The sequence below is a fragment of the Cupressus sempervirens genome, chromosome 5 (genome assembly GCF_028749045.1).
Source record: "Cupressus sempervirens isolate cs-2001-9-10 chromosome 5, ASM2874904v1, whole genome shotgun sequence".
NCBI lineage: Eukaryota > Viridiplantae > Streptophyta > Pinopsida > Cupressales > Cupressaceae > Cupressus > Cupressus sempervirens.
The window spans coordinates 870,695,813-870,719,841 of record NC_143122.1 but is presented as its reverse complement, the minus strand read 5'-3'; the positions used below and the strand labels follow the sequence as shown (position 1 = coordinate 870,719,841).

At 36.2% G+C, this 24,029-nt stretch overlaps 1 protein-coding gene across 1 annotated transcript; it reads right to left on the bottom strand.

Annotated features, from left to right (window-relative positions):
* Positions 1-17,264: 17,264 nt before the first annotated feature.
* On the bottom strand, positions 17,265-23,363 carry LOC149558695 (alpha/beta-Hydrolases superfamily protein). The gene is made up of 2 exons (XM_089832791.1): positions 22,776-23,363; positions 17,265-18,301 (listed from the first exon to the last, which is right to left on the bottom strand). The coding sequence occupies exons 1-2, from the start codon at positions 23,213-23,215 to the stop codon at positions 17,404-17,406; spliced, it is 1,338 nt and encodes a 445-aa protein (XP_089688917.1). The 5' UTR covers positions 23,216-23,363; the 3' UTR covers positions 17,265-17,403.
* Between the last annotated feature and the right edge of the window lie 666 nt (positions 23,364-24,029).

Genomic DNA, 24,029 nt, shown 5'->3' with positions numbered 1-24,029 from the left:
CCCATAACTTTCACAAATCTATATAAAAATGATTCAAACCAGTTGGAAATGAAAGGTAGTTCACACATCTTTCCAATGAATATCATTAGAGATCTTGAGTCTCCAAAACCTGTCCGCATCACATGCTGTAACATGACTGTATTCAGCGAATCTCAAATCTGCAAACATCCACTTTCACCAAAATAACCATAACTTATTTATTTCTTCATAAAATTGAACCAAACCAAAATCATGAGAAGAAAGATTCATCATACTATATATCCATTACTATATTACATGGTTTCCAGGCTGTACATGGCCGTACAAGGCCTGGAAACTACTCTAAAACTAAAAAAACCAATCAAAACCACAACAATAAAATGCACCAAAAATGTATCAAAGTATTTCCTCTTCTCCAAATTGATTTGGTTCGACCATACAATGGTTTTTATATCCATTTGACAGTTATAAAACTTCTTAACTACCCCCAAGACCAACCATATACCTTTTTACATCATTTTTCTATTATTAACAACTTTCTCAAAGTTGCATTTTACAACTTTTTACGCAACTTTTACATTTTTGACAAAAAATGGCTTCATAGCCTTTACAACTTGACCCAAATACAATACAAATGACTCAAATGACTTTAGATGGATGTCAATAGATCCATTCACCAATTAAATAAACATTTTTACATTATTTATCATATTAAGACCTCCTTTGACAACTTATTACAAATGGCTTCTCTAGATTTTATATCTTTGTCTTCTTGAAATTTAATGTGCTCCTGCACCATACTCCCAAACTTGAAAAGTTTCCAAGTCCCTTGGAAACATGGAATCAATAACCTGCAAGAAAAAATATTAGATCAAAATCCTCATCTTTTCCTTTGCCTCTTCACCATCATCACTGGATCGATGCCTCCTCCACTTTCCTATCTCTTTCACTAATGACTCCCATCAATGGAGTTATGCTGGTTGCCTCTATGGTGCTTCTCATTCCTCAGTCCACTCCTCCATGCTGCATCACAACCTCTTGTCCCTCACCTGGGAGTCCCATCATGCCTCTCTCCCCAGTCTATTGGCAACACACAAAGGACCATCCTCTCTGGCCCTGGATCATCTCCTATGATCCTTTGGTAGACCTCTCATGTCCACCCATTGCAGCTAAGTGAACCGGCACCATTCTGCAACCACAAACCTCAAAACAAGAATCCAAAACAACCCAACACTGCCTGGTGTAGATCATCTTCCATCTACACGCTTAGAATCTTCTGAGCTCTGATACCAATCTGATGCAGAGCCCTTTGTATTTATCTTTAAGGAATCTTATTTCAACTCAAGGGATTCACAATAGGCTGGTACACCCTCAAGGAACCAAGAACATCTCAAAGATTACAACAAAGAACCCTGACATTATACACCGATAAAGACAAAATCTTCACTCACACAATCAGATTGCTATATCTGATTCCATTGTTCATAACTTCTGTTATAAACGTCTTCTTGAAAAACCTTTTGGAGGAATTGTTCCAAATTAGTAATTCTAAAACATATCCAAATCTGAGACCAATCCAATAAGCAGATTATGAATTATGTATTCTAAACCGAGACTCATATTTTCTGTCTTAAACCAGAATCAAAACTGGTAACCCTACCTAGGGCATCAAATATCTTTCACAAAAATTTTTTTAAATAATCTCAAACAAATTTCACATTATCCATCTATGATTCTAGTTTCTAAATCTGTAAGCCATTTATTTTTCCCATTCATATATAATTTTTCAAGCATAAATCACTGTCTGTAACTCCAATGAAAATTGTTAAAAACCAATTTTCACTCAAATGCCCATAACTTTCACAAATCTATATAAAAATGATTCAAACCAGTTGGAAATGAAAGGTAGTTCACACATCTTTCCAATTAATATCATTAGAGATCTTGAGTCTCCAAAACCTGTCCGCATCACATGCTGTAACATGACTGTATTCAGCGAATCTCAAATCTGCAAACATCCACTTTCACCAAAATACCCATAACTTATTTATTTCTTCATAAAATTGAACCAAACCAAAATCATGAGAAGAAAGATTCATCATACTATATATCCATTACTATATTACATGGTTTCCAGGCTGTACATGGCCGTACAAGGCCTGGAAACTACTCTAAAACTAAAAAAACCAATCAAAACCACAACAATAAAATGCACCAAAAATGTATCAAAGTATTTCCTCTTCTCCAAATTGATTTGGTTCGACCATACAATGGTTTTTATATCCATTTGACAGTTATAAAACTTCTTAACTACCCCCAAGACCAACCATATACCTTTTTACATCATTTTTCTATTATTAACAACTTTCTCAAAGTTGCATTTTACAACTTTTTACGCAACTTTTACATTTTTGACAAAAAATGGCTTCATAGCCTTTACAACTTGACCCAAATACAATACAAATGACTCAAATGACTTTAGATGGATGTCAATAGATCCATTCACCAATTAAATAAACATTTTTACATTATTTATCATATTAAGACCTCCTTTGACAACTTATTACAAATGGCTTCTCTAGATTTTATATCTTTGTCTTCTTGAAATTTAATGTGCTCCTGCACCAATAAGGCAGGATGGCAAATCAACACCTAACCATAAAGTTCGAAATCTGCTTCTATAGCATCACATTTTCAAATATATTGTTAATAATAACATTTATGTTACATCATGAAAACTTATATAATGAAATAATAATAATAGTTCAATTTTATTGCATACCGAATACAAAATAAAAATGCAACAAATTAGGTACAAAATGTGTAATATGAATTATAAATACAAATATTTTTTTTTTTAAAAGCAACAAATTATGTGGAAAATTTATAATATGAATAATAATCATCATCAAACAAGAGATTCACCTTCAAATCATAATGTACAGATAAAAAATAAATTTAAAAACCTCAATAATTATATTATGGGTGATTGGTGAATTTAAATTTTACACATATTGGAAAGAAATAACTTAGTTATAGTGACGGCACAAAGAAAACCATCTACCTTATAGAGATTAACAACAATTGGATAATAAAATAGTGCATAAGTAATATACTCTCAATAATCCTATTGTGAAGTAAGCTAAAATGCAAATGAGAAAATACAGAATAACAATAGAAATTAATACACAACACAAGTATTTATCGAGGTTCACCACAACTTGTGGCTACGTCTATAGTAATTAGGGCAAATCGGTTATTGATTACTCTATATTTACATCATAGTTATAGCTTCAACTTTTTGAATACAGCATATTAAAATGAACCTCCGAAATATATATTTATAAAGACTCATACGATTTGAAGAGGCATAATCATTTGGAGGGAAAACATAATAAAAACAATAACAAAACATTATGTTGGGTGGGTTTCACACATACAACCAACAAACTCCCACTTGAAGTCCAAGTATTGTAATTTTCAAACTCCCATGTACTCTCGTACTATTATTTCATTACAATGCCAATAGAAGCTTGGTGAAACTCAAACTTCTCTCATGGAATCACCTTGGTGAGAGCATCAACTAGATTATCCTTGGTGTTAATCTTCATGAATTGAAGTTTTCCCTCCTCAGGTTTACTTCAAATTAAATAGTAATGAACCTCAATGTGCTTGGTTATGTTATGAAAAAAAACATTCTTTTCTAAATCAACAGCACTTTTATTATCACAATACAAAATTGATCCTTGTTGAGGACAATCAAAATCACCAAACAAAGGCTGCAACAAAATCAATTCTTATGCCCCTTTTGTGAGAGTAATATATTCAACCTCGACGGATGAAAGTGAGACCACTTGTTCCAACGTTGATGCCCAGCTGATCATTTCTCCAACAAATGTAAATGTATAACTAGTAGTGGATCTTCTATTATCTAAATTTCTAGCCATGTCAGAATCAATGTATCCTCTCAATGAAACATCTTTTCCACCACATTATGACACAAAATAGAAGTACCCTTAAGATACCTCAATATCCATTTGACTGCATCCTAATGTTGTTTTCTTAGATTGCTCATAAATCTGCTCACAACTCCCACTTCTTGGGCAATACCCGGATGAATACATACCATCTCATACATAAGGTTGCCCACTGTTGGAGAATATGGAATGTTCTTCATGTAGTTTTGTTCTTCTTGTATCTTGGGACACATGGCTAAAGATAAATGAAAGTGATTAGCAAGAGGAGTGCTGACCAGTTTGGCATCTGTGTTGCCATATCTATCACACATTATGTTCATACCGAGTATCCCTCTTGCTGCCCCCAAGTCCTTCATTGCAAACCTTTATGACAACTTATCTTTCAATTCAAAAATCAACTTCATAGAGGAAACAGTTACAAGCATGTCATCAATATAAAACAAGAACAAGAACAAAGGAGCCATTAGGTAACTTCTTATAGTAGACACATGGATCAGATTTACGATGAACAAAGTTGTTTTCAGCTATGAATCTAGTGAACTTGAGGTACCAATGCCTTAGTGCTTGCTTGAGTCCATACAAGCTCTTCCTCAATCTGCAAAATAAATTTGTATTTCCATGATTGGAAAATCCCTCGAGCTACATCATGTAATCTCTTCATTTAAATCACTATGAAGGAAGGTGGTTTTGACATCTAGTTGTTCAAGATTAAGGCTATGAACAACAACTAGACCAAGAATTGTCTAGTTAGTAGTCATCTTGACTACAGGTGAGAAGATTTCATTGAAATCTATTCCCTTTTGCTGACCAAAGCCTTTAACAACCAGCTTAGCTTTGTATCTTTTCTGACCTCAGCCTTCACCTTTTAATTGAAAAATCCATGGATTTTTTAGAGCTCTTTGATTTGGTGGTAATGGAACCAAATCCCAAGTTTTATTTGCTAATAGAGAGTCCACCTCTTCTTGCATCGTTGCCTCTCATTTGTAAGAGTATGATACTTTACAAGCTTCTTTAAAGCTTGCTGGTTTAGCTTAGTCTGATAATAAAAATTTTGGGTTTGCTTCTTCAGAGTATAGAAGCTCACAATCAGAGAATCTGGTAGGTCTCTATCTGGTGGATTTCCTCAATCCTCGAGCATTTCCCTCTTTTTGCATACCCAAATTACCACTATTATCAACAAGTCCCATATTTATTTCCTGAGAATTCTCTATGTAATCCATGATTACTACCCTTAAATGAGGTGCAATGATTATTCTCTGTTTGACCATGATCAACATTAGTTATTTGTGTATTCTTTGCATTTATATTTGAAGGCATATTGACAACATTACTGTCGATTTGTTGAGCCAAATTATTATGGCTACTGTGCATATTAATGGTTTCACCTCTATTTAGCATTCTCATGTTGGAGTCATGCTAAGAATCGTTGCTACTAATAGCACATTCCATATCTACCTGGCCTAAGAGGTGTTTGTGACTTTGATTGCAGTTTAAATCATGGCAATGCTCTTCTTCGTAGGGACTGGAGGTAGGAAGGAACAGGCAAGATTATGTGGCCTACGGGTGAGGCTTCAATATGAAGTCCATCTCACTTGTGGATAATCTCCTACCATTGTGAGAAGTGTAAATAAACTAAGAATGCGAAAGAAAATACAGAACAACAAAAATGCATAAACACAGAGTTTATCGTGGTTCACCACAAATCGTGGCTACGTCCACACTAAGAGCAGAGGAATTATATTAATGAGAAAACCAATTACATTTACAATACATGCCATTAGCATTTATAGATCACAAATGACCAACTGAAGAGACAAAATAATATGGAGTGAAAAAACATGTGTTTGTTGGCCTTCACAATTCAACAATCTCCCACCTGAAGACAACAGATGCACTAGTTGATCATCCATTCCCCTGCTCTACATGCTGACTTACTTCTTTTTAACAAGGCCAAGAGAAGTCCTGGTACATTTGAAAGTCTCCTTGGCAACAACCTTCATCAACATGTCCGCTGGATTGATCATGGTATCAATTTTGGCAACCTTTAGTTTTCCTTCTGCTACCACATAACAAACATAGTGAGCATGCTTGTCAATATGTTTGGAGCGTCGCTAAGAGGAATGATTGTGAACCATAAAAATTGCACTCTGACTATCTGAAAATAAAACATAATCATCTTGTTGCCAATGTAAATCATTGAATAAGCGTTGCAACCAAATCATCTCTCTAGCCCCTTCGTAAAGAGCCAAGTATTCGGCTTTAGCAGAAGAAAGTGCAACACAATGTTGCAGTCTTGAGGCCCAACTAATAGTAGTGCTAGCAAATGTGAAAGCATAACCAGTAGTAGACCTGCACTTTTCTCGATCTCCGGCAAGATCTAAGTCACTGAATCCTTGCAGCTGAGTATGATTTCTACCAAAATACAATGCATAATCAGAAGTACCCTTGAGATATCGCAATATCCATTTCATTGCTTCCCAATGAGGTTTCCTAGGATTGCTCATGTATCTACTAACTACTCCCACCGCATGAGAAATGTCAGGACGTGTAGAAACCATAGCGTACATTAAGCTACCAACTGCTGATTTATAAGGAACATTATTCATAAAATCCTTCTCATCTTGTGTTTTGGGACACAAATCAGAAACTTAGGCCGAAATGAGGAGCAAGAGGAATAGGAACGTGTTTAGCTTCAACCATGCCAAACCGTTCTACAACTTTGTCAATGTATGATTTTTGTGACAAAGTCAACATCTTTTTTTGTCTATCTTTTATAATAGTCATCCTAAGAATCTTTTTGGCAGCCCCTAAATCTTTCATGGAAAACCGAGAAGCTAACTCTTTCTTTAGCTTGTTGATTATTTGAGGAGAAGTACCAACAACTAGCATGTCATCAACATAAAGTAAAATAATAACAAACTCACCACTAGGAAGTTTTTTATAGTAGATGCAAGGATTTGATTCGCATCGGGTGAAGTTATGTTCAACCATGAACCAATCAAACTTAATGTACCATTGTCTTGGAGCTTGCTTGAGCACATACAAACTCCGCTTCAGCCGACAATAGAGATGTTCTTTCCCTTTTTGAACAAAGCCTTCAGGCTGTTCCATGTACAATTCTTCATTGATGTCGCCATGTAGAAAATTTGTCTTAACATCAAGTTGTTCGAGCTCAAGATCCCAAATGGCTACCAATCCCAAAACTGCCCGAATTGTAGTCATTTGAACAACAGGTGAGAAAATCTCTTCAAAATCTAAGCCCTTTTTCTGAGCATATCCTTTGACAACTAGTCGAGCACGATACCTCTTTCTTCCACCATCTTCTTCTTTCATCTTATATACCCAACAGTTTTTCAGAGCTTTCCGGTTGGGTGGAAGTGGAACTAAGTCCCATGTTTTATTTGTTTTAAGAGACTCCATCTCTTCTTCCATTGCAATCATCCACTCATTTTTATCAGTACTTTCGCAGGCATTTTTGAAATTAGCCGGCTCTACTTGATCAAAGATTAAAATCTCAAGCTCTACCTCCTCGGAATAAAGGAGCTCATAATCTAAATACTTTGCAGGCATCTTCCTCTACCTTGTAAATCGCCTTATGTCTAGATTATGTTGGGCATTTTGAGAATTATTTCTTATTAATTCATATTCACTGCCTTGTGAAGATGTACAAATGGGTTGAGGAACATCAGAGTCTTGTTCCCTATGACCATGAACACCCAAATCCATGGGGTTCTTAGAACAATTTTTATTTGTCACTGTTTGGTGGTGTAGAAAAGAATCCCCATACCTTTGAGCCACAGATGCACCTTGAATAATGTGATGAGCAAGATCTGTAGCATGGTCATCGTGAGTTGAAACTATAGGAGCTTGTGGAAACAAGTCAAACTCACCTCCAATACCATGATTTGCCACTAGTCTGTCAGCAGGAGAATTAAAGTTTCCACCTTCAAGAGACATCTGGCTATGGAGAGAAACTTTACCCAGCATATTATTTGTGATGCGGTGTCTCTTGTTTGCAGATGTTCCTTTGACCATGTAGTCATGTTGGGGAGATATAATGTTACTGCAAGCTTCACGTGACCCCCAAGAAACTTCAAACCTGCGTGGATTTAAGAAACGATGCTCTGGAGCGGCCCCCCTTACTTGTTCAATATTCATCAAACGCTGATGATGGATTGCAGATGCTTGGACGGTGCCATCACAATATTCATCAGGCTGGAATGGATCGTACCTAGCATTTTCAATAATATTAAATGTTGCCTACGTGAATTCTACCTCTTTTTTACTGCTCAAGTCACAAGAAAATCTTCTACCAAGCTCATATGATGGAGGAACTTCATTTGTCATCCCATGATAAGTGTCTCGTGCCATAGCAAAGTGTTTACTAGGTGTAACAGAACCAACTTGTCCCATCTACTGTGTAGACCTGTCTGTCAAGGATGTTTGTGAAAAATCCCCCAAATTGTTATTATTGCCTACTTGACCCGCATTTTGACTATTCACAGCAGGCAAGGGCAGATTTATATCAGAACAATCTCCCTCCTGTCTTCTTACAACAGCATCACTACTAAAAAATTGTCCCAACTACCCAACATGATCAGAGACTCCCCTTCTTTCGTGCTCTATCTGTTGGGTTGATGGTAGAGTACGAGAAGAAGGTTCTTAATCACTGCTAACACTAGGAAATATAGTTCAAATAGAGGTAGGAGTGGAAATTACAGGCTGAGACTGAGACTGTGAATTTAATGAAGAATTATTCTCATTAAATAAAGGCATAGGAATAAAATCTTCAACTATTCTTTCCTATGGTGCTAATTGAAGAGTCGAAAACTTTGTCTCATTAAATACCACATCTCGACTCTGTACAATCTTCTTTGCAACAGGATCCCATAATTGAAATTCATACTAATCTTCACCATAGCCCATGAAGATACATTGTTGTGACTTTGAATCTAGCTTGCTCCTTTTTTCTTTAGGAACATGAACAAATGCTTGACACCCGTACACTCGAAGATGTGAGTAGGAAATTCTTCTACCCAGCCATTCCTCCTCCGGAATCCCAAAGTCCAAACGAGATGAAGGACTTCGATTAATCAAGTATACTACTATATGACAAGCCTCTGCCCAGAATTATTTGCCTAAACCGGCATTAGATTGCAGACATTGAACTTTCTCAAGTATAGTTTGATTTAGCCTTTCCATTGCCCCATTTTCTTGAGGGGTGAATGCCACAACTTTCACCCATCGAATACCATGATCTGCACAAAAGTTATCAAACTCCAAGGAACAAAATTCACCTCCATTATTTGATTTTAAACATTTAATTTTGTGCCTGCTCTGATTTTCAACAAGAGCTTTAAAAATTTTGAATTTGGAAAAAACTTCAAACTTTATAGACATCATATAAACCCAAACCTTTCTAGTACAATCATCAAGAAAGGAAACAAAGAAATTTGTGCCTCCATGGGAGGTTGCCTTTGTTGGACCGAAGACATCTAAGTGCACCAACTCCAATGGTGTCGTCTTCTTGTCATGACCATGCTTCAAAAAAATGACATGTTTTTATTTTCCATGAAGACAATGTTCGCAAAATTCTAAATCTGCTGATTGGAGACCCGAAAGTTGCTCTCTATTAAGCATAACCTCTAACCCCTTCTTGCTCATGTGGCCTAATCTTTGATGCCAAAGTGCGGCATCGTTGTCTGAAACAGTCATCACAGCTCCCACCTCATCATTAGTTTCTACAACATACAGATTGCCAACTTTATCCCCTTTGGCAATAATCATGGAACCCTTGGTAATTTTCCATGTGTCCATGAGGAGTGTAAGAAAACCTTGAGCATATAACTGACTAACGGAAATCAAATTTCTTTTTAATTTGAGAATATACCTAACATCTTGAAGCAATAATTGAGTGCCTCCTTTAATTGATAACAAAATATCCCCCTTTCCTACGGTTTCACAAGCCTTGTTATCACCCAAATAAACATTCCCAAATTTACCTTCCTTGTAGTTTGTGAAGGCTTCGCTGCAAGAAGATGCATGAAATGAAGCCCCGGAGTCAATTACCCATGAATTTGAAGTTGTGTCACTTGTCACAAGAACCAAAACACCATCATCGGGATCATGAATGATGTTTGCTCCGCTGTCCAAAACTTTTTCTTGAGTTCTTTTATACTTTCTGCAGTCCTTTTTAACATGACTAGCCTTTCCACAAAACCAACAACCGTTTTGTCTACCTCGGGACTGTGACCTTCTAGCTGATTGTGACCTTCAATTGTTGTTATTATTTCTACCTCTATGTTGAGTTATTCCTCTTTTTTCTGTACTAACCATCGTTAGTGCATTGCCGGATGAAGACTCTTTATTAGTTCTCCTCATGTCTTCACTAAGCAATGTAGAGGCTACCTCATCGTAGACCAGCTTGTTTTTGCCAGTTACGGAAGTGCTAATCGCTGTGACCACACCATCCCAGCTATCCGGTAAAGAACATAATAAGATGACCTTCTTATTTTCGTCATCTTGAGGCATACTGATGGATTGTGCTTGACATAAAAGAGTATTCAACTCATTTATGTGATTTAACATCATTGTACCGTCCTTCATCTTTAACTTGTAAAGCTTCTTCATGATAAAAAAATTTATTTGCAGCAGATGTCGTCTGATACATACTATGAAGTTTGTCTCGTACGTCTTTTGTTGGCGTTTCATTGTTCACATTGAACAACATATTCGCAGATAGCAAAAGAAAAACCTCTGCCATTGCCTTCTCATCAGTTTTAGTCTAGTCTTCATCTGACATAGTGGTAGGCTTTTTTGCTTTGCCTTCAATTGCTATTGCAAGATCATGCTTGATCAAAAGTGATCGCATCTGTACCTTCCACAAACAGAAATTCTTCCCTGAGATTTTTGCACTCTTGTTTCCTCCATGACTTCAGAATTTGGTCACCGAAATCGATTACGGCTTTGATACCAATTGTAAATAAACTAAGAATGCGAAAGAAAATATAGAACACCAAAAATGCATAAACACAGAGTTTATTGTGGTTCACCACGAATCATGGCTACGTCCACACTGAGAGCAGAGGAATTATATTAATGAGAAAACCAATTACATTTACAATACATGCCATCAACATTTATATATCACAAATGATCAGCTGAAAAGACAAAATAATATGGAGGGAAAAAACATGTGTCTATTGGCCTTCACAATTCAACAAGAAGTTGGGGGTCATGCTCACTATTGGCATTTGAAAGACTTTGTTCGTAAGGTCTGCGCGATATGAAAATCTCATCATGTCTTCTTATTTGTTATGGATGACGTCGACTAATGGGAGCGATGTTGTCTTTACCGTGCGCCCATATATTGGCAGGGGATTACACAACATGTTGAAAGGAAGCACGTTCTTGAAGAGAGGTGCCCTAAGGTTGAGGCTCTCGTGTGGATTCAATCTCACTTGCAAGGTGTTTGGTAGAAGACTTTGTTGTAGGGAAAAGGTAGAGACATGCGCAGTACCATGTGTGTTAATGGAGGCAGAATGAGCCCATGGGTGAGGCTCCATAGTGGAGTCTGCCTCACCCATGGGTGGGCATGAAAGGGAAGCAAAAGTGTTAGCATAAGAGGGGTTCATGCATTCAGCGGCAAAAGGTGGATAATGTATGGTATGTTGCAAGCCAGAAAAAGGGGCAGGAGGGATTTCAACTGTGCGTAGAGTGGTAGAGAAATGACCCACAATTTGTGCGGTAGTAAGAGGATCAACATCCATAGGATGGTAATTTTCAAAGATTGGACGAGTAATGGGTTGGGACTATTAATGTCAATATGCTTCGTTTCAAAAACAATTGTGGTTCCATGTTCAAAAAGAGAATTGATATGTATTTGAATCTGAGGTATTATCACTGTGGTTGTGATAATCAAAACTCTGTTCACCATTATTACTTGATTGATTCCACATGTTATCCATAGATGAAGAAGACACATGTGCAGGAGCTAAAACTGAAATGGGTGACAAAACATTCAAAGAATCTCATTCTTACCAATATTATTGTTGTTATCAAATATACAAAAGGGAACAAAATCTCACTCGCTGATTTCTCATTTGCATTGAATGTTGGAAATACTTTTTCATTGAAGACTACATCTCTGCTCCTTATTATCTTCTTCTCAATCAGATGCCAAATTTTGAAACTGAATTGGTCTTCTCCATAGCTGACAAATATGCCTCTTTGTGACTTCAGATCAAGTTTCATCCTCTTCTCTTTGGAACATGAACATGTGCTTCACATCCAAATACCCAAATGTGAGAATATGATATTCTCTTTCCCAACCATTCTTCCCCCAGTATGCCAAAATCCAATCATGATGAGGGACATCAGATGATTAAGTAAACTGTTGCATTACACGCCTTTGCCCAAACTAGCATTAGAGAGCATACAACGAGCTCTCTCAAGGATTGTTCTATCCATTCTCTCCACAGCTCCATTTTCTTGAGTGAATGGAACAATTTTCATTCTATGGATGTCATTATCGGCACAAAATGAATCAAACTCTAAAGAACAAAACTCACCACCACTATCAATTTGCAAACATTTTAGCCTATGACCAATTTGATTTTCAACTAATGCTTTGAAAATCTTAAAATTGTTGAATACATCATACTTTTTATGCAACATATAAATCCATACCTTTCTTGTGCAATCGTCAAGGAAAGTAAGAACATAATTTGCTCCTCCAATGGAAGTTGCCTTAGTAGGTCTAAATACACCAGAGTAGACCAACGATGTGCTCTTCTTGTCATGCCCGAACTTCAAGAAGCTGACCTGCTTTTGTTTTTCACAAAGGCAATATTGGCAAAATTACAAATGAACTAATTTCAGCTCCAAGAATTGCACCCTCTTATGCATAACATCAAGACCGTTTTTGCTCATATGACTAAGCCTTTTATGTCATAGTTCAAAATTTCTATCCACAACTGTCATGTTTGCTCCCACTTCACCTATATTTTCTACAATATATAAACTATCAACTTTGTCTCATTTTGCAACTATCACGGATCATTTTGACTTTCAATGAGTTGATTAGAGAAGTGAGAAAACCTTGTACATAGAGCTGACTTACAGAAATTGGATTTCTTTTTAATTTTGGAACATGACGCACATCTTTCAATAACTATTTAACACCTCCTTTCAAGGGCAACAAATATCACATTTGTCAATTATTTCACATACTTTATTGTCACCTAAATATACCTCACCAAACTTACCTTTTTGATAGTTTGTGAAGTATTCCATACATGGAGAGGCATGGAATGTAGCATCAAAATCCAATACCCATGAGGCTGAAGTAGTCTCACTTGTTGATAGTATCAAAGCATCATCATCTTTGTCATAAGCTATATTTGCATCATTGTCTTGCACTCTTTTTTTCCCTCTTTTATAACTTCTACAATCCTTCAACGGCCAACACTGCCACAAAACCAACAATCTCCTCCTTTTCTTTCCTTTGACTTTGAATGTTGAGCTTATTTGGATCTTCTATGATGGTTGTTTCTCCCTCTATTGTGGCTTCTTCCTCTATTTATGGTGTTGACCCCCATCAAGATTTCACCTGATGAGGATTCTTTTTACTTCTCATATCCTCACTATGTAAAGTGGCCACTACTTCATCATAGACCAGCTTGCACTTACTAGAAATTGAAGTGCTAACTATTGTTACAATGCCATCCCAGCTGTTAAGTAAGGAACATAACAAGATGACAACCTTGTTTTCGTCATGTCTAGCCATGTCAACTGAGATTGCTTGACATAATAAGGTGTTCAACTCAATTCTGTCATTTGACATTGCAGTCACTTCCTTCATCTTGAGCTTGTAAAGCTTCTTCATAATAAAAATCTTATTTGTATCTGATGTTGTTTCATATATGCTTTGAAACTTGTCCCAAACAGGGTTTGTTATCTTTTTGGTTGATACATTGAATAAAACATTTTGAAATAACAAAAGGAAGATTGTTTCCATTGCCTTTTCATCAAGTGTTTCCCAATCTTCATTTGACATTGAAGTTGGCTTCTTAGTTTTTCCCCCAATAGCAAGTGAAAGGTCTTTCTTAACCAGCAACGAACGCATCTGTACTTTCCATAAACTAAAATTATGTCCAAAGAATTTATGCACCCTCAAATCTTCCATGACTTTGGAATTTTAACCACCAAAATCACTCTCAGCAACTATGCCAAGCTCTGGTACCAATTGTGAAGTAAGTTGAAAGTGCAAATGAGAAAATATAAAATAGCAATAGAAATTAAATTCTCAACATGATTATTTATCATGGTTCACCATTACTTGTGGCTACGTCCAAACTAATTAGTGGAAATCTCTTATTGATTATACTTTGGTTTTACATCACAATTGTAGCTTTAGCTTGTTGAATATAACATATTAAAATGAACCTCCAAAACATATATTTATAGACTCATAAAACTTGAGTCATAATCATTTGGAGGGAAAACATAACAATAATAAAACATGATGGTTGTTGGGCTTCACACATACACCCAACATCCATTGTAAATTTCAAGCAATAGAGAAATTGATTAAAAACAGAAAATGAACAAATAAGAGACAATATTTATTGTGGTTCACGACAAGTTGTGACTACATCTACACTTCAAACGTCTATTTATACATTCATATACAACCTTCAAGTGAAGAGCCATGAGAAGCCGAATAGTCGTGTGACTGTTGGGTTTCACATTCCCAACAATGCTCTACAACATTCCCTGCATTTTCAATTCTTTACATCATGGTTAGACCCATTGACGATTTCAATTTTGCCAAACTTTGTTCACAAACACTTTGAATTAGTCTTATCCAAGCCAAATCAGATTTAACACAACTTATTCAAACGAGATCACAAATAGATTCATTGAGAGCTTCCCTATAAACTTGGAGGGTCGGAAGCTTCACTTCCTGGTCTATGTGCATCCCCCACCCATCATTCAGATCTGCCACATGAAACTCCTAGCAACCATATTCGAGATGCATTTCCTTCATAACTGTTGTAAAGAGAAAACCCCTATCTACATCACCGTTGCATGGTTTATTATCAATGTCATTATTGGCCTCATCATTGGAAATAACAAACACATTCACAGCTTTATTATTGCTATTATTCTTGTGGCCGCAATGCTCCTTCACAACCAATTTGGACCATTCATTTTCCAACGACTCTTTGATGGAAACCACCACCTCCCCAACTTCCTTGGTTGCTGCAACATTATCATTCATATTGACAACACATGGTCTTTCACCACCACAATTATCCTTGGCAACCTCAAACAGCATAGGCCTATCCCTTGGCCCAATTCTTTTAGGAGTTTTACTTTTCAATTTCAATTGCTCCGTCTTGTATGGATTCTTCAGTTTCACATATTTCCCTATCAATTCCCAACTCACTAAGAATTATATGAAGCACATCTAACTCCATCTACAGCTCGCCACCTCCCCAACTTCCTTGGTTGCTGCAACATTATCATTCATATTGACAACACACAGTCTTTCACCACCGCAATTATGCTTGGCAACCTCAAACCACATAGGCCTATCCCTTGACCCAGTTCTTTTACAAGTTTTACTTTTCAATTTCAATCGCTCCGTCTTGTATGGATTCTTCAGTTTCACATATTTCCCTATCAATTTCCAACTCACTAAGAATTATATGAAGCACATCTAACTCCATCTACAGCTCCTCATTTCAGCTCCTCATTTCGTTTCTTTTCAGAAAACTCCCACTCTTTCATAATTTTCTCTTTTTCCTTTTTCATACAAGAAATCTGCTCTTTCAACATCAAAATGTCCTCTTTAAGAGTAGCAATTTCCTTTCTAAGGAAATCCTCTCAATTCTTGGCCTCTTTGTTCTCTTCCATCTCTTTTCCAATTGCAACAACAACAACGTCAACAGATGTGAAAGAAACAAACTTAGCTTCCTCGTCCAAATCCTTCTCTTTTGTTCATCCATCCCACCAATGGACACGACATCTTAGCACCATCTCCACTCAATGCTTCACCATTGCTCTGATACCAATTGTAAATTTTAAACAGTAGAGAAATTGATTTAAAAATAAAAAATGAACAAATTAGAGAGAGAATATTTATTGCAGTTCACCACAACTTGTAGCTACATCCACACCTCAGCAAGGACTCACTTATTATTAATTCAGTCTACAATACAATACAGTACGACTGCAGACATCCATTTATATGCAGCTTTTAAGTGAAGAGCCATGAGAAGCCAATCGTGTTAGACTTCCCATTCCCAACACCTATAAGACAATGAAATACTCTCAATAAGGTAAACAAGCTTCAGGTTCGCATCCTCAAAGCATCATGTCTCAACAAATTTTTCCGGTACAACAATGCCATAGCCTTTAATGTTTGTAATTTTGATGGTAATATTGAATTTGCATTTTGTTAAATTTTTCATAGATCAGTTAGGAGATGAATCTAAGATTTCCTATTTATTTGCCACTAAGGATCTCTACTACTGAGCCCTTGACTAAATGACCAATCCATCTTAGATTTGGATGCGATCCGTTTTTCAGCATATCATTAATAAAATCATTATGATTTAAAATGTTTTTCTCAGTAGTTGGAAACTCAACAAACTACACAGTTGATCCGAGAAGAAAATTGGAATTCAGTAAACTTCAAACATATTACCCTTAAACATATAAGAACAATATATTTCTCAACATTTTCAATCCATTTAAATTGAATCAATTGAAACTGCAATATACCATGAATTTTAATTAAACTTTATAAGATGAGAGAAACTGAAGTTGCAAAAATCTAACCGATGAATGATTTATGCTGAGAACTAATTACTCCAAATAGGGATATAATTGCAAAAACCACTCAGGATGTATGGCCAGAACAGTGACAATATCTTACAACATGATCAGGACACACAGCCAGTGCAACAAACCAGAAGTCCAATATATGTTATAGAAGATGGCTAAATTATCCTGAATTTGTAGCTCTTTGTTTGACCAAATATACAGGGTCAGTCTGACAGTGAGAAAAGTGATCACATATCCGGTATGTATCTCAAATGTTTGGCTATATAACACATACCATCATTACATTTCTTATTAGAATTTATAATTGAGTTATAACAGCGTTTTGAGCTATCTTGATCTCACTTGGGGATTGTGAAGGTAAAATGCAGATGCCATATCTTCTATTGTTGATTATATTATAAGAAAGAGATACAATGATTTGGATCAAATTATGTTAGAGCTGAAGGAAAGAGCTTATAATACAATGATAAATTGTGAACTTCTTATTTAGGAGTTCTTCAATTCAAATCTACTCGAATTTAATAAACAATAATAATTAATTACAACAAATAATAATTAACCTTGGACTTCAGCTATTACCCATAAAAAACAATTATGTTACAGCTGAATGTGCACTTTGTAAACTGGCACCCAAAATCACATCAACTATCTTTTGAATTGAATCATCATCTTTTAGAATGGTGGTATGAGTACACTGAGGTATTTTGACTACCACTAATTTTTGACCTTCAGTTGCAGACCAATCGGATACAACAGCTGACAAGCTACGTGAATTCACAGTTCCATCGCCATCACCCATAATAATTTCGGGCTGTTGATCAAAACCCCCCTTTCCATAGATCAGTGTCTCGGGAGTGTCTATTCCTGTTCCAAAAATCAACGTTACTGGTACTTGAGGAGCCTTCAAATGCTCTGTCAAAGGCCGAATGCGAGATTTATATGGATAAATGCCTTCAGAAAAGCCTATGTCCTTGAGAAATTCTGGCATATCCAAAGCTGAATATGTTTTTTCTTCTGTTGTGACCAGAGTCTTGTTTCCGAATACTTCAGGAACAGGTAGAAGCCATAAGTTACTCTCAGAGCTCCTTTGTTCAGCCCTAACAACTAAAGGATTTACAGTAGGAATGTCTAAAGAATAGCCAGATGCAAAAGTTCTCATTTCTTGCACTGTTCCTCCCCATGGTGCTGCAATGGCAACAAAATGTTTTATGTATTGCTGCCTCCATGACAAAGGCTGCTGATTTAGCAAATATAACACCCAAAGTCCTCCCAGACTGTGGGAAACAAGGACGACTTGCTTGTCACCATTAGATGTGTAGGCCTCTTCGACCAGTTTTTGTAGATCATTCAGATACTTTCTACCTACAGAAGATGGTGTTGTTCCAGGACCATAACGAAAATCATATGGTGCACCTAATAGAGACTTTCCATCAATATATCCAGCATCTTCGAGAGATTTCACTAAGAGTGACATATAGGGGGTTATAGTCCTACATCATGAACAGAGTGATAATGAGCAAGATAAATAATCTTTTGGAATGAAAACAGTTGAAATAAATCAAATAAAAGCCTAGTTAATGGAATGTATGTTGCCATCAAATAATGAAAAGTGCACTTCTATGAAAATCGTTATTGTGTTTGCTAGCAGCAACCTATTGCATTATCGCTGTTTATCATCGCATGCTGGCCATTAATAGTGATACAGGATTCCAAAACATTCTAAAAGTTATCCTGTCACCTATTCAATATGATTAAGTTTAACATTACAGAGATGTACATACAACACTGAGATTACATTAATGTTGAACTGTCACATTCTGATATCACGTTTCTTTATAAAAGGTGACACAAGTTTGTGCTTTTACCCATTTGCAACAACATATAAGTATGAGGACCAAATTATCAAGAGAGACATGTAATGTTTTGAGAAATGAAAATGCGAATCAGTAGAAGAGAAAAGTAAGTAGCAAGGTCAACAAGGAGCCATAATGATACATCAGTCACAAGAGGTGATATATACTTCAAGGATCTAATCAAAAAATTATGTTTGTAAGTAGATCCACTATTTCATCCTAACAGGTGAATCAGTTTTGTAAATCCTGTAACACGGTAGACTTGACAATCTTTGTATAGATCTCCTAATAGAGTGCATACTTCAGTGTATGTTTGTAAATCCTCTAACAAGGTGGACCTAGCAGTCCTCTATGCTCCTAATAGGGTAGATCACCATAAGTGGTCAATGTAAGCCTTAACAGGCCAACTTCATGCTGCAGTAATGAATTTTTTGTGGGTATCATCCCCACCCCAATTTTACTTTCTATTGGGAAGGTTTCATGATCTTCTCTGTTCTCGTCAATGTAAAGTGAGACAAAATCTGTTGATAGTCACGGGTTGTCATGTCCCCTTTTCAAATAATTAAAATAAAATAATCTTTGCTAAGGTAGGCAGGCCCAAGAAAGTGAAATTTCGGAAAAAGGGGGTTAATCTTTGGAAACCGTTGGACTAATAAATGAAAATTATTATTAAAATATGTTTCATTAACCTCTTTTGGACGTGAGTTACAGTTATGCCCTCTTTTAAGGGGTTTTGGAGGCATTTTGGGCTCATTCCAGAACTTGATTTTTGCTCATTCTTTGTTATTCTTCAGAGGCTGCCAAACCTGTGGAGAAGAAGACCCAAGAACGGGAGTTTGCAGGTTTCCAGGGAGACCCAAGAACGGGAGTTTGCAGGTTTCCAGGAAGGCTAAGGACGGGAGTTTGAAGCCATTCCATGTGCATGCTCATACAGAGTTTGCCTTTGTGCTGAACAGTGTAGATTTGTGGGTTTTTGGGTGTGGTTTTTTGCATGAGTTTGGTGTTTTCAGTTGAGCATTTCATATCAGTTTTGGTTGCTACTGTATTTTAGACTTTAAGTTGTTAAAATAGATCTGAATATATGTATTGGGACGTGATTAAACTTCTGAGATAGTTTATTAGTGTTTTTGTGGTGTTTCCGGGCATTTTTGTGTTAATTTCGAGAGCCCGATGAGCATAGTTTTTGTCCTACATTTGTGAGCTGTTTTGTAAAGGCTATATAGATCTGGAAATGAAATTTTATAGGCTGTTATGCTGCTAAAATTTCTGCAAAAATGTCTACTTTCAGATTTATTCATAACAGGTGAAGCTGTGAAGCTTTTTGGCACTATTTCCGACATACCCGATTTGGGGTTTCTTAAGAAATTTGGTGGATCTTTGTGATATCAGTTGTTTGATCTTAAAGATCTGATTAAAGGTTGGAAATATCATACAAAAATCAGAAAAGGAACATTTCACGGGTGACCAAAGTTACAAATATAGAACACGTTATCAAGTAAGTTCATAAATCATCTCTCACAAATATAGAAAAGATAAATTTTACAGTAACATCTGAAAAGTGGCGTTATGTAAAAATCCAAGGGCATCATGTGCCATAAAGAGGCTCTACAATTTCAAAATGACAATTCCTGCTCTTCCTATGAGAAACCCTAAGCCTCATTTTTTGGAGCAAACCCATCAGAGAATGTTTTGTATAAGGGGAAAATTGCAGAATTGCAGCAATTTCAATCACCATCCAGAACTATGAACTGACTTAAGGTCTGATTGACGATAAATGTTGCTGCTGTCCATCCATAGAAATCATTAAGTTAATCAAAAATACTGTCAACAGAATAATTTACAATAACAATCTGTCTGGAGCAATGTATGATTTTGTAGGATTACAGAGTTCTGCATGATAGCTAAAATAATTTGTGAAATTTATGAGGAAGAATAAACTAAAGCCGCCATGCGTTTAAATTGAAGGGCTTCAAGCAAGTGGCATGTCATGAACTGAAAATGCAAAACAAAAACTTCGAAGATGAAACACATTTTGTAGGTGTTCGAACAATTATACACTGCAACCATAAATTGTTTAAACAATAGATACATGAATAGCACGGCATGAATGAAAGAAATTAGGAGAAGAAAACATAATTATAGGGAAGACAAACAATTGATGTCATGCGGGAAATTGTTATGCATGTGTCCCTAGTTTCTCTTATGACTCAGCATCAGTTGAAATATCAAAACTGCAAACGATTGCCAACATAATTATTCTCATGTTCAATCTTGTTATTTGGCAATTGAAGTAGACAACTTTGTCATGGAAATAAATGAGAATGTCAACAGAGCCTAGGAAAGTGCTGATAGTACCAAGCTGACCTTGATTGAACAGAAACTCACAGACATGGCTGCTTGAGCTGTAGGAGCTATTTTGCACACCAAAGATATGGGTAACTTCCAAGCCCAGAAATGAATACAAAGCTACAATATTTGGAACCCCGTATTCAAAGTAAAGTGGGAAAAAAGTTAAAGCTAGATATGAAGCCCTAAAGGCCAGAATACACCATTCCAAAAGTTGCATGTTTCAAGCCGGTATCAAGTTCATTTCTAGAATTATATTTTATTTTGTGCCGGCTAAGCTCGGGACTCAAATTCTACATATGGTTTGAGTTACAAGTATATGCACCTCCCGCAGAAATTCAAATGATTGCTTTGTCCCAAGAAATACATCTCAGTGAGAAGAAATTGACCAGGATTACAGTTAACTGCAGGAGGAATACCCCCAGCGGGGTGAACAATGAAGCTATAGGGAATGCATATCTACCATTGCAGGCCAGGTTTTCTTTGGTTACAGACTTACAGTTAATCTGTGGACGATTAATCATGGCCCAGTGAATGGTACAGTTAACTTTGTATTATCATCTCAGTACCACTTTCCCAAGCACATTTAACTGCAGCGATATAATTGGATTCACCTAAAACTAAAGTATAAAAGTCTCTTTCTTCCCACATGAGGGCTCTAACAACTAAACAAGTCACGTTTCAAGCACCCATATGTTCTTTTGCATAGCAACAGTCCTGCTCCCACCCCTTGGTACAATGTGCAAACAATATGTGATTGCAGACCTAAGCATTGTAGGAAATACCCCTGTGGACGTCATACAAGGTTCCAAATAAAATGAAACATTTAACAAAAAATGCAACATTTAGCCCAAATAGAGAAAAGGATTTATATAAATAAATCAGAGTCTCATCTCCTGCGTTGAGTCCTATAGTTTCTTTTAGGCCAAAATGGTCTGGAAGACATGCCAAAGTAGGTTTACTTGTTTAAAAGATATTTTTTTATGAAACTCTTGTGCACTATTTACTTGTGTAAAAGATATGTTCTTGGGAGTCTTGTGTACTAGCATAATTCTATTGTCTTGATAAAAGAAATCATATATGGTACTACGAATGTCGGAAAATAAATTGAATGTATTGGTGTACTTAATATCATTCTAAAGATTAAAGACATGGTACTTCTACGGTCTAGTGAAATTGACTAAAACACTTCTAACAGAATTCTGTGCAACTTTTTGTATCAACATTTTAGATCACACTTCCTAATCTATAATCAGTATGTGGGAAGAATATGATATGCATTGTCAAACTAAGATAAAAAAATAATTAGAAGATGACACACATAACAAGGTGGTCTTATCAAAATCTTATTATCTTCTATTTCTCATGATAGACCATAGAATATGATCTAGAATATTGAAGTATAAAAATGAGATTAAAGTTAAGATATAAGTTTAAATCAATAAAAATTACAAAATCTGCACACAGTATTCTTCTATAAGCTTTCAAACCAGACCAATCCAATTATAAGATTTAAGTGTTTTGTCCTCTTACTTTACCAAGTTCCAAAACTTACATATTATATCTTCTGATGGGTCCATCTACATTCAATCTACATATTTTGTCTGAGTGCCTGTCCTGAAATTCAAACCCTCCTTAACAAGGGCGACCCTTTGTAGGTAGTTTAGGGGAACGAGAGGCTCAATACCCTTACTCTTAAGTATTATTAAAAAATGCAGTGTAAAAAGCCAAACAAAAAATGAGTAGAAAAGAGCAGCATGAATACTTGAATTTGGGGTCCAAGTACTGCATTCCCTTGGTCGAGCCAAAATAGGGCACTCTGGTCTCCACTCCAGGGGCGTTAACGTACTCGTCCTCTTTGTTATCATAGACAAGGCTCATCCTCTCAGAAAAACATTCAGTGAATGGAGGCACAATTACAGATAGGTCAAACCATATTGTGAACCAATCTTTCTTCCAAAGCCATCTTCTGCAAAACAGGCCACTGGGTTTATAATCTGCAGTCAGCCTTGCTTCTACCTGGTTTCCTCCCGTTCCAGGCACTATGACTACCGGGTATGGCTCCTCTTTTACTGTTGAATACGCTGATAAACTGTTATGTACATGTGCTGATTGGGTTTTGTGAATGCCCAGAGAATGAGCATTAATCTGCAGGCTAAAAGCCATGAAATGGACAAGGAATAAGATGCACGACAAGTTTGGCATGTTGGGCTTCGATTAAATGGTGGAAAGATTCTTGAATTTGCACTGTATGGCACATAATTTGGGTGATGATGAACAGTTTGAGACAGAATTGATAAGGTCCGCACGGGCGACAATGGTCAGTTTTCAAGTGGGGATAAGAGCCTGTACCTATTCACTTCCGCTGACTTTCTTTATAATGGTTTTTAAATGCCACAATTTATTCTTTCATTTGAGGAGTTTTGATTTGTTTTTGGTTTTCTAACAATTTCTTTATTAGAAAGGCTAGAGAGAGATCCAATAGTGCCTATCTACCTTTGTATATCAAAATTTACTGATTTTTTCGGAGAACTTATGTAGATGAGTGAAGAGCTTAAAGCTAATCTTTTAGTTTTTTGCATTTATGGAGCTCTTTGTAGGACTTGTGAAGTGGTTTAAAAGTGTCATTTTAAAATGTTTGCCTGATATCCGCCATGAAGACCCCTAATAGTTGCTATAGTACTTTTTGCACAAATGGACTAATCAACAACCACGAAAACTAAAAAATAATCAACTATTAGTACATGTGTGATTGGCTATTAGTAAATTTTTATGGTAGTAATTGGAGTGAAAGGTAGCGTAATTGGGAGTTTGGAATGGCCGGCATACATAAAACTAATAAGACACCTTAATATATTTAATATTGATTTTATTGTTCTTTTAAGCATCGCATTCAAAATGAAATGTCTTAGTGTCTTTCTTTCTAAGTTTATTTTGATCTTTTTATTCTAGGCATACTTTTGTATCACATTTTGACTTTCTCATATATTAATTTTTTTATATATTTGATCTTTTATTA

Excerpts from the sequence above, each read along its gene's own strand:
- LOC149558695 (XM_089832791.1), bottom strand. The coding sequence starts at position 23,215 with ATGCCAAACTTGTCGTGCATCTTATTCCTTGTCCATTTCATGGCTTTT. Across the intron at positions 18,302-22,775 it reads TACTTGGACCCCAAATTCAA|GACTATAACCCCCTATATGT; the intron begins GTATTCATGCTG and ends TTCATGATGTAG.